Source organism: Choloepus didactylus, chromosome 17 (assembly GCF_015220235.1).
Source record: "Choloepus didactylus isolate mChoDid1 chromosome 17, mChoDid1.pri, whole genome shotgun sequence".
NCBI classification, from domain to species: Eukaryota; Metazoa; Chordata; class Mammalia; order Pilosa; family Megalonychidae; genus Choloepus; species Choloepus didactylus.
Window position 1 is genome coordinate 36,859,105 of NC_051323.1, and position 12,295 is coordinate 36,871,399.

At 43.5% G+C, this 12,295-nt stretch overlaps 1 protein-coding gene across 2 annotated transcripts in view; it reads left to right on the forward strand.

Moving 5' to 3' along the window:
• Positions 1-12,295, forward strand: part of CLHC1 (clathrin heavy chain linker domain containing 1) — a 186,400-nt gene that overhangs the window by 128,654 nt on the left and 45,451 nt on the right. The window contains exon 12 of one of the 2 annotated variants that reach the window (XR_005212352.1): positions 4,838-5,075. Coding sequence is in view for 1 of the 2 variants with exons in the window: in XM_037806840.1 (XP_037662768.1) it covers positions 4,838-4,854 (17 nt within the window). In the remaining variant the exon portion in view is untranslated. Of the gene's footprint in view, positions 1-4,837; positions 5,266-12,295 lie in introns of those variants that run through there. The other variant, XM_037806840.1, reaches the window with a different exon arrangement.

The following is a 12,295-nucleotide window of genomic DNA, read 5'->3' on the forward strand; positions in this document are numbered from 1 at the left end:
GAAGCCAGGAGAGGCCGCCATGTGCATTGCCATGTGGCAGAAAAGCCAAGAACCAAGGCTCACCAGCAGCCAGCCCCAGAAAGCCACAGACATCTGGGAGAAAACATCACCTTGATGATGCCTTGATTTGGACTTCTCCTAGCCTCAAAACCATGAACCAATGAATTCCCATTGTTTAAGCCAACCCATTGCATGATATTTGCTTCAGCAGCTAGGAAAACGAAAACACCCTTCCCTACTTTGGGAATCTCTTTCAGTCTCTCCTTTATGTTCTTTTCTTAGTCTTGAAACAAAGTGTCACACTCTAGAATCTAGAGACCAGGCATCTACTGTAAATGTGTGAAACATATCCCAATTAAGCACCGGGGAATCTGGAGACTTTTTGGAGGAAACGATTGTGATCAGTTCCAGCCAGTTTTTATCATTTAGGACTATGGACTTGGTATTACTCTATAAGAAGTCGAAAATATAGATTTGATGTGAGTAATCCAGTATGGAGGCCATTTTGATTTCTAATGCAGAGGAACTTGGAAACTGGCACTGATATAATTTTTGTGTAGAAAGAACAAAAGAGACATGCTCTTTCCATAATTTTGACACCTTTTTTTCTCTCTCTCTAAACAGTTAATCTTTCAGTACCTTTCCCCAACTGTATTGTCATAAGGATGATTAAGAAGAAGTAACTAAATGTTTAAAAAGAAACTTCCAAGATAGATTTTGAAGATCTCCCTACATGGATCCTTGTCTCTAATCAGTTAGCTCTTTAATGAAAATTCCATTTTGGCTGTGGGGGTTGCCTTTATCATATTGTATCATCAAACTGCCTGCAGGAATAATTGTCACCAAGTATTTTCAGTCCCCCATTGAATGCATAACTCTATACTCAAGTTTCTGTGTACATAATGTGAGCCACTGGGGAGGATATGTATTCCACCCAAGGAACAATTATATGAGCTAGATTCTGTTGTCTTGTTTTCTTGGGAGCTCATAAAGGTATTATCATAAATAGGGTCTGCTTTAGTTGGGTTTGTGTATACCATGGAATACATGTCACTCTCCAAATCTTTGTTGTTTACAGATTGAGATGTCTAACAATAAATCCCTATCCATTTCCTCCAACTCTTCTCTCACCACACACATGCTCACACGTTTTGAAAGAACAGAATTGGTGTGAGAATGTACCTTTTGGAAGGACTCCCCACCAGTGGGACCGAATCATTGAAGGTCTCTGCCAAGTTGCTTAAAAATCTAAGTGTTTATGGGTTAATGATCATGGGCTTTGAACCTGCAGTCCCCAAGAGATCGAAAGAGCAAGCAGTTTGTCAAGTCTGCCACGCTATTTTTGCCCAGCTTCCCTGTAGTGAGCACTTGTATTGATCAGTTCCTGAACACAACATCCAAAAACAGATGTGTACTAATACAAGGATCGATGATGAGGGTGGAGAAAACATTGGCAGAGAGACTCCAGGTGCCTTGCCTTTTTCCAGATTGCAGTATAGAGATTTTGCTTGCAAAGAATCCAAAGGTAGGTGTTAACCTTGGCATCAGAGAATGATTCTCCCTGTCTTCCTGAGGGTACAGGAGCACGGGTCTGATTGCCAAGGCTATTCCTTTTATTCCTTTGCCCAGGTTGTTCCCCTGGAGATGGAGAAAAGCCCTTTATGCTTTTTGTGGGTATAAATATTCTCCAAGGTTCTCTTACCCTACGTTGTGCATTTCCAAGTCTCAGATGAACATGGTGATGTTTTCTAATCTAGGAGATAGTCTCCATGCTGACCATCCCCCCTGAGGAAGGAGAGATCTTGAAGAGTTCATATTACCAGTTGCAGGTATTAGAAAAAGAGAAATAATCTTAACCTAAGTCACACATAAATTAGACATCAGTAGGATTATAGCTACCTTCACTCTGTGATTTGTAATTCTTGAAAAATTGCTTGTAATATGGACATTTTGTAAATGAAATTTTATAAACCAAATTATAATATCAGTGAAATAGCCAATGTGAAGACATCTTCTTGGTAATTCTCTGTGAAATGAATCACCAACTCCTAATTTATCTGCCTGGTAAAAGTTAGATTTACCTAATGCAAGGAATGCCTTTATATCCACAGCAATAGCAAGCACCTCAAATACTTCGGCTATACTCAGTTCTGCCTAAATGTACATTAGAGCACTGGAACTAGTTTTGAGGCTTCATATTAAAGAAAACTATTACAAATTTGGGGCATGTATAGATAATGAAGACATAGAAAGAAAAGTTGAAGGAATGGGGTCATTCAATTTGTTTTTTTTTTTTTTTTAAGAGGTTCTCTGGAGGTGACTCCTAGGCATAATTAAAGGTGGGCTTACCCTCCCCTTTACAACCATAAGTTTCACCTGAGCAAGACTTGAGATCGAGGGCTTGACTTATAAAGTAGGGGGTTCCTAAATTCACATAGCATATGTTATGTCCACGATAATCCACCCATATCTCACATTATCATCAGTTAGTTATACAATCCTCATCACTCTTCATTTTAAACAATTCTCATGACCCAAAACACCTCATAGCTCTTGTCAGCCCTTAATTATTTGTTCCGAATATTTGAGTGATACCAGTAAGGTATTCCTATTAATTATAGACCCTAGTATGCAATAGGTAGATTTTTTCCCATATACCCTTCTGTCTGTTTTCAACTCTTTGTGCTAGTGTCCTACCTTAGAAGTATATCATGCAAGCACCTATCCATATTTGTGGTGCTGATCTGTGGGAAACATGCCTTTAAGCAACCCTTTTCAATCCTATTCACCTTCCATACAACTCGGATACTTATAATCTCATTAACAAACAATCGTCATCCCTATCCATTCCCATACGTGTTAATTCACCATCACTAACATATCTGAACATATTAGATTATCATTTCCCCTCACTAGCTTCTGTCTATCACTAAGTCCCCAATATTCTACATTATAAGATACTGATTTTACATTTTCAATTTGAAAAGAACAAAATACAATCACATCTCTGCTTTTGAGTGCACAAAGTCCCTCATGTTGAGGATACAATTAGCTTTTCATCTATCTGATATAAAGAATCAAAGAATAAACAAATTTTATTTGAGACAGAATAATTTGTGAATGATGGAGATTATGAAGGCTGATAATGGGTGACTAAGGAAGGTTGTAGAAGGAGCTACACTGAAGGTCATAAAAAATAAACTAGTCATCCCCCTCTGTTTGATATAATTATGGTAGTTTCTGGGTGTTGGAAGATGAGTCCTTAAGACTGATCCTTGGAATGGTCTTTTTGGTCAAGTCCCATGCAACTCCCAAAATTACTTAATTCAACAATCATTTACTGATCATCCACTAAAACATGAATAAAACATCCCATATACCTTATGAGTATTTGTAATCTAGAAGGAAAGTTAAATATGAATAATTGTGATACAACATAATAAGGATTAGAATAGAAGCATATACAGTAAAAAGATCTTTCTTTGGTTAGGATTTACTAGACCGTAGTGCCAACTTGACTCAGTAGGTGGCAGCAGAGGTGCCAGCCAGGCCTGCAGCTCCACTTCAGCTACTTGAATTGTTTTTATGGAGAAGTGAGGCTGGCAGACACAGAAGGACAAATATTGTATGTTCTCACTGATATGAAATAATTAGACTAAGCAAATTCACAGGGTCTGAAACTGGAATATAGGTTACCAGGAGTGTGGGTGGAGGTAGGGAATGCTTAACTTAATGCCTAATTTCTTTTTGGGGTGATGGAAAAGTTTTGATAATGGATGGTGGTGACAGTAGTACAACATTGTGAATGGAATTAATAAAAATGAATTACATATTTGAATGTGATTAAAAGGGCAAACTTTAGATGTATGTATGTGACTAGAATAATAATTAAAGAAACAAAAAAACATAGGCCTGTACAACACAAACAGGGGACCCTGGACTACAGTAAATAATATAATTATAATAACATTTTTCCATCAGTTTTAACTAATGTACCACACTAATGCAAGGTGTTAATAATGGGGAGGGGGTGGTAATTTTCTGCATGATTTTCTGTAAACCAACAACTTCTCTGATTAAAAAAAAGAAAAGTGAGGCTAGCAGATCCAATTGTTGCGAGTCATATTTTAAATACAACATTCTTGTTGAAAAGCTTGGGCCGCTTAAGGATCCTTATGGGAAGATTTGTATTCTTAGGAAGATAGCCCTTTAAAGGAAAAGTTGCTCTATATTAATATGTTTTAAAATCCTAGAACTTTTATGAACTTTCCAGTTGAGTAGGGGGGAATGAGTGTGGGGCAAGTGGGCTGAGTCAGGCCTAGGGAGGAAGGCTTTGTTTCTGGACATAGAATTTCTTTTCAACGCACTTCAAAGGCCCCGTTGTAATAAGATCCTGCTCCTTATGCAGTGATCCCACACTGTTAGATGCTTGACCAGGCTCTCGTGGCTTGGCTGATTTTCTGTTTGTGTTGTTTCAGGCCAAAGCACAGGCTGACTGAAGAAGTTGTTGCTCATGCCATAACTGTAACTTTGAAAAAATTTGGCATGTCCAGTCTATTTATCAGGAAAGTAAGAAATGCATACATAAAAATATCCCGATCTGATCAATTTAGTGCCAGATTGTGGGGAGTCTGTTTCCCAAATATCATTGAGATGGTTTGAAAAGTGATTGAAGAGGTGTACCTGGTTATTCTGCTGACACGGTGTCCAATTCTTAACTCAAAGTGGGAAAATGAAATTATTACAGAGCTGAAAGCAAAAGGCATCTCTTTGTGCCTCCAAACATGACCCTGACCTGAGAAGTAATTCTAAAAATTTCTTATTATTTTCTGAACAGGTCTGACAGCTCACTGATTCCCACATTAAGACAGGGCTTTTGAAGAAAGCCCAAGAGCCAAGGTCAAGCCTGCCCTTTCACCTCACAGTTGGGGTTTCACTTGTCCTCTTTGTTCTTCATAATTGCCTCCATCAAGAACAAGACTGCAAGCCTTGTCAGCTGAGTGGCTTGTAATTCCTCCAGACCAGTTGCGTGTCTAGAAGAGGAATAACAACAATGTCTGAAGCTTCCAAAAGAGGTGAATACTAATATTTAGGGGGACATGGAATTATGTATAAATCAGAGTTTCTCAACCTCAGCACTACTGACAAGTTGGACCAGATACTTCTTTGCTGCGGGGCTGTCCTGTGCATTGTGGGATGTTCAGCAGCATCCCTGGCCTCTACCCACTAGATGCCAGTAGCATCCCCTCCCCTCCATCCCCAAGTCACGACAATCAAAATGTCTCCAGGCATTTTCAAATTTACCCTGGGGGCAAAATCACCCCTGGTTGAGAAACACTAGTGTTAAGCTTTCTTAATGTATAAAAATATACATTAAAATTATATAAAAATTCTACCAGTCCATAGTTAAATGTAATTACTGGGTAGTTCTTCTGCAAAGAGAATCAAAGATAGCAAAATAAGTGAATGTAACTCCTTTATTTCTTTCACCTTACTCATTATTCATTATGCAGATACAGAAAACTAAGTGCAGGGAAAAAAAATAGGGCTTATCTCACTTTCTACTCATCTCATAACTCAGAAGTCTAAGTATCTCAGGGATCCTTGACAACAAAAAAGTAATAATGTGCTGAGATTTCTCTCACTGGCAGAAGCATATCTCCCCACGAATGGACTGCCTAAGGCCGAGCTCTGCGGAAATCCCCTTGCTCTCTGGAACCCAGCTTCCCTAGCAACCACTCAGCCTCAGATTTACCCTTTCTTCCCACTTGCTGATCCCTTCCTACATCTTCATTTAGAAGCCCCTTCAGTGTCTCCAGGCTCTGAAAATGCCTGCTTTGAAGAGTGGAAACCAAGGAAAGTGCCCTGGGCGGCTTGTAGGTGATTTGTTGTTGCACTTGAGTGCCAGTTGCCAGAGAGGATGATAAAATTGGCTCTAGTTGGTGAGAAACTTGCATAGCCATTAAACTGACCAACACTAAATCCAGGGTTTTAAAAGAAGGGGCTCTTTTGTAGCCTGTACAGAAAGCCACAGAATTGATTACGGTATTGAAAGCATGACCTTTTGCAGAAAAGCTAATGGAAAATGGGATCATTCACGTTAAAGAAAAGATTGAAGAGGAATCATAAAGGAATCACTAAACAGAAACTTAGAGATGGATTCTGTCTCCACTTAAGATAACAAAAATAAGTTAACGTGGGGCATGAGGAATTTAAGTTATTGCAGGGGAACATTTCTAATAATTAAGGTTTATCAATTGCTAAAGGGTACCAATACCAAGGGTGGTTTTGGAATCTTCCTTAAAGGTCTTTAAGAATTGACTGAACTTGTATCAATCTAGCTGGCTAAGGTGGGGCAGGTGCACGCCCCACCTTTTCAGTCCCACTGCCCTGGCCTCTGATGACCCAGCACATCATGGTTGGCAATGAGGTGACATCCTGTCACCCTGACAGAGCCTTAACTTCATTCTCTAAATAGGAACTCAGCATGTTCTGTCCCAGGTGGGGTGTGCTATCTGACCAGGTTCAGTGGATGGAGATCTCTCTGACTTCGGTGGGGGCTCTGCCATTCATTTAGATAAGCAGTGTTGCGGGCTGGGTTTCTTCAGAAGCTGACTCTGAGATGGAGATTTGTGTGCAGACTGTGCATTAGTGAGTGCTGTTGTTTTAAATACTGTGAAGCAGTCCTTAAAAAAACCCTCAGATGACTCTGTAGATAGTTCTCAAGCAGAGATGCCCCTCAGAGGTGTAAGAGGCCAGACTTTTATATGCCTATGGATGAGTCATTGGATGAAGGCTGCCACTGGAAGAAGGCATGACCTTTGGTGGGGCAGTTTTCTTCAGCTTGGGCACTCCCCAAAGAGTACTGATAGTTGAGGGCCGCCTTCTGGCAGCACTCCTACCACCTGGGGGCTAAGCTCATCACACACGAAAGGGGAGCTGGGTGGCATATCACAACATCCAACAAAAGCAGCTTCCACTGTGTCTGAGACTTGTCTTTACCCTTCACTTATTTATAGCAGCGTTTTCCCTCCTCCAGGAACATATTTCCCTTCCCTGCATTCTCATCCAACCCTTTGCCATTCCAGTACACAAAGTAAATGCAGAGTCACAGATTCTGTTTGTTCTGAAATTTATTCTTTCCTTGCTCTGCCCCCCTTCCTTACTTCCCTCCTTCACTCTCATCAGGCAGTTTCATCTGCTTCCAATTTGAGCCTCATGCCAGCCATGCTAGATGACAAGCTAAATGTCAAGCTGATTTCTTCCTCTTTGGAGTTTTTCCATTACTTCCCCTCTGCCCTCTGCAAATACCTTGCAGATGAAATCCCAGGGCAGTAGTGTAGCTAACAGGATGCTGGACTGGAGCCAGGGTTAGCTCAGCCACTAGCTTGTGGGACCTTGAGCAAAGAGGATTGGGGCTCTTAAAACAGACAGAGGGTATTAGACTAAATGATCTCCACTATCCCTTCTAACTCTAACATTCAGTAACTTTTTGATTTAAAGGAATTTTGCAAAAGGAAAAGTGATTTAGTGAACCAAATGGGATGCCAGATTCCCTATTTGGTCTTTGCTTCCTGTCTCACCCACACAGACTACCCAAGCTCCTTCCCCAAACAAATTACTTGTGGCATGGTCTGAAGTGTTTGGGGAAGTGGAGGTTTAGGATCTTTATAATTTTTTAGAAACCAGACTGAATTGGAACTGGAAAGTTCTTAGCAGCCCTTCTAGCAGCTGCACGTAACCCATCTGTGAAGCTCTTCCATGAGGTGAGTCAAGGTGAGTCAGGACTTGTGTTGGGTTGCATTTTGGGCTGCATTGGAAATGCACAGGGGAGACCACTGCAGTAAGAGAGGATTTTGACTGGTTTCATCCTGCCAGCTCCCCTCCCCTTTTCTTAATCTAAATGAATTTAGCTATCATTTTATCATTGGTGGTGGAACAAACCCTGGCCCTGGAAAGGAACCCAGGCTTCAGGGAAACCAGGTAAAGTCCTTTCAAATTGCCCTTTTCTTTCCAGGCTGGTTGTCTCATTCAGGACTTACAGACTGTGGTAAATGAGTTGCATAGAGTAAACATAGCACAGAGGGTGGATGCTGGAGAGAAGCCTAGTGGAAACATGAACCCAAATGTTCAGAGAGCAGAGCTGTGCTGAGCTTATTTGCATAGCAACTCAGACGTGGTTACTTATTGATGAAGCACATTTCCTCTGAGGTGTGGAAAATAGGCTAACTGTGAATCTGATCCCTGCCCTAGAAAGCTCATGGTCAGGAGGTCGAGCCCAGTGGGTCTGTCCCTGGGCCCCCATCCCCCTTCCCCCAGATGCTCCTGTTAATTCCCTGAGCTTTGGTGAAAGCTGCAGAATCCAAGTGATCTGCTTACTTGTTTTTCCTCCCCACTAGACTGTGAGGTCCTGGAGAGCAGGGACAATGGCTGGTCACCATTGTCTCTGTCATGCCTAGGTAACACCTGGCACATGGTGGGCCTTCAATAAATGTATGTTGAATAAATGGGGTTCAAAGTAATCTGCCGAGTGACTTGGCAGTGAAGGTTGCAGCTACCTGGAAATTGTAGGGAGGTAAATATAAAAGAGGAGGAGAGGCCTTGAATCCTCCAAAATAAACACCTACCCTGGAGAGAAGGAAAAGGAGGAACTAATGTCAGAGACTGAGGGACAAAAGGAGCACCATTTAAAGAAGGGGTCAGCTGTAAACCACTGCAGGAGAAAATCACAAACAAGCTTCTTCCAAGTGTCAGGTCTGACTCCTCTAGCACAAGGAAAAAAATAAAAAGAGAACGCCTACCCCAAACGGCAATTACCCCAGTCTCTTTGTGGCGCCCTAGTTACACAGCAGAAAGAACAAAGAAGTGATTTAAGCATCTTGAAATTGAAATAGCTATTGCCAAACACCAGAGGATCAGCAGAATCATTAGAGTCCAGAAAATGCAGAGCCTCTGAGGCCTCTGTATTCTTCCATCCTGATGTCAGATTGCTGGCAGCCCACGCCGAGCTGCTTTATAGAATGTGCAGCTAGGCCACTACCTCTAGAAAGATGAGGGGAAGAGGGAAGGGCAAGCTCGGCTTGCTTGCAATTTGGAAACTCTGCACTGAAGATAACTTAGCCAGCATTGCACACTGGGTCTTTCTGTTCCCAGTGACAAATGAAGACATGGCTGACCATTTCAGCTGATTAGACACAGGCATGGATGTCTCTGATTATATCTGTCAGGAGCCTGGCAGAAAACAGAATTTATCCCAGATGGTTTAAATAGAGAGACTTTAATAGAGGGTGTTCTAGTTTGCCAATGCTGCCGGAATGCAAAACACCAGAGATGGATTGGCTTTTATAAAAGGAGGTTTATTTGGTTACACAGTTACAGTCTTAAGGCCATAAAGTGTCCAGGTAACACATCAGCAATCGGGTACCTTCATTGGAGGATGGCCAATGGTGTCCGGAAAACCTCTTTTAGCTGGGAAGGCACATGGCTGGCGTCTGCTCCAAAGTTCTGGTTTCAAAATGGCTTTCTCCCAGGACGTTCCTCTCTAGGCCACAGTTCCTCATCAGATTGTCACTTTTAGTTGCACTTGGGGTATTTGTCCTCTCTTAGCTTCTCCAGAGCAAGAGTCTGCTTTCAATGGCTGTCTTCAAAATGTCTCTCATCTGCAGCTTCTGTGCTTTCTTCAAAGTGTCCATCTTAGCTGTAGCTCCTTTTCAAAATGTCACTCACAGCTGCACTGAGTTCCCTCTGCCCGTCAGCCCATTTATATGGCTCCACTGATCAAGGCTCACCCTGAATGGGTGGGGCCACGCCTCCACGGAAATCATCTCTGATCAGAGTTAGCACCTACAGTTGGGTGGGGCGCATTTCCATGCAAACAACATAATCCAATCATTCCAACTTAATACCCACTAATATGTCTGCCCCACAAGATTGCATCAAAGAATATGGCTTTTTCTGGGGGACATAATACATTCAAACCAGCACAGAGGGCAAGGTTAAGGGAACAAATAAGGAATGCTGAGGTACCCAGAGACTTGCATCAGTACGAAGCCATTACCTCCCAGGGTGCAGAGGGCAAAGGGTGGGGGGAGAAAATCTTGATACCCGAACCAGAGACAGCTGGGGCTGTGGAGGAAGGGCCTCCGTGGGATCTGTAATCACGCAGGGCCATGGCTACCGTGATTATCATCAGGAACAGAGTATTAAAGCAGGGAGGGAGTGGGGAGAAAACACCTGCCCATTCTTCCTGCTGGGTCCTGCCATTGGCCAAACTGGCTTCCCACCAGCAAGGGTGAACCAGATGACACATTCCTCAGGGGTCAGCCTCCTGGGGGCTGAGAACTCATGGAACGTGTGGAGGTGGGCTACATGGAGAATAACCAGTACCCTGACAACTGACATGATACCATATACCATGTATCTTTTGATACGTTTCATATGCTTTTTATATGTTATCTCATTTAATCCTCAAAATTACTCCATAAGCAGGTTGAGCCACGGGGTCCTCAGAATACTAGAGGGTAATGAGCAGAGTGGACACGCAAGCCCTGATGGGCTCAAGCTTATGAGCCAAGAAGAGGGGAAGTCTGTTGAAACCCACATCAGAAGAGGAGATGAAACATCAGCTAGAAAGGCAGTTGCTGGGACACTGGCCCTGAGCACTCTGTCCATTTTCTTAAGCCTTTATAACTTCCCCATGTTTGTGCCCTGAACGTTTCCCAATAGTTGGGAGATTGTCTTCTGCTCAGCAGGTGGTCTTGTGGAGAGAGAAAGCCTGTGGGGTACTGTGGGAAATGAGCGCATCACGCAGCAAGAAAAGCAGGCTGAATTCCCTGGTGCCACCACTGAGGAAGAAAAGGGAAGCAGAAAGCCCAGGAGCCAGATGGCTCTGAAAAGGAGGTATGGGCTGGGTATAAGGGATGCACAGCCTGTACTTTATGATGCTGGCTTCTTGGAGGTACAACCCTCCTCAGTTGTTCTCTCTCCTTGATGGAGGGGTTGGGGGGAAGGGGCACGCTGCAGCTCATGTAAAAAGCTGGAGAGAGTGACCCTGCAGCAACTGGGGGGTAGTAGGTGGCAGACACTGCTATCAGGTCTATTTTACTGTAAGGTAATCCAGGCAAGAGTGGCCATTTGATCTGAAAGGCAAGGTCTTATCACCAAATAAATATTTTACCATCTGAGACCCCACTGAGCAGAGGCATGGACAGGACCTTGATGCAGCCTGAGTCCCCTGCCCTGGCTGTCAGACCTCCAATGGCTCCTGCCCGGGAAGTGGGTGGAGGAGGGCATGTGGCTGAGCCACTGAAAGAGGTGGGAAGAGGCAGGCAGGAGGCGACCGCGGCTGCCTTCTTCCCATGACCTCCTCTGTCATGCTGAATCACTCAGCCAAGGCACCTCTCTGCAAGATGGAAATGATTTCCCGGCCCAACTCTAGTGCCCTCTTGTTGCAAAGATCAAAATGTGATAACACGTGAAAGCGTTTTGGAAGGCTGAAAATGAAATACTAAATGTACCAATTATTACCGACCATGTCTTTTCAGAACATGTCCCTCAAGGGGCCTAAACTCATAGTTGAGCTGCTTTTATTCTTTTATTTATTCATTTAACAGATATTTATTGAGCACCTGCCATGCGCCAGCAGCTTATTTTCTGCCTTACAGATTGGCAGGGTTCTTTGTATAGTCTTCTCCTCTCGCAAGTCCTGCCCTTTAAAGGCTGTATTTTAACCTCTACTCTGTAGGGTTGACAGGGAGTATAAAAGGAAGTTGAGTGCCTGTCAGGGGGTGAGGAGGAATATATTGGCTGAAATGGGATGTTAACGCCCCTGTTCATTATCCCCAGCCTTATTGGCGTTCTGCTTGCCTTTTTGCCTAAAGAGCTGCAGGCTGGTCTGCGTCAGGAGGGGGGGTGAGGGGGTGGAGGTGGGGGGCCCTCAGCAGCCCTGCAGGGTGCCATGGCAACCAGACAAGGCAGCCACCGGGGAGTTCATGTCAGATTGTGCCTTGAAGCTCATCATCTGGGGGCTTAGCAGAAAAGAAACCTTTTCCCATTCCATGAGGTGAAGAAGGGGGAAGAGAGGCGGGTGGGTGCAATGGATATGGCGCAGGCAGGGCCCTTGCAGCAGGGATGTATTCATCAGGAGTGACTTCTGCTTGCTGGGAGCTCAGGAGGCCTGGCCCGCTCACAGGGAAAGGCACAAACTGCCTGGCTCAGGTTATTAAATGATTGGATGTTGTCCTCTCACGATATCCATCTCAGAGAAGGAGGCACAGGAGTAGAGGGGCTCCCACAT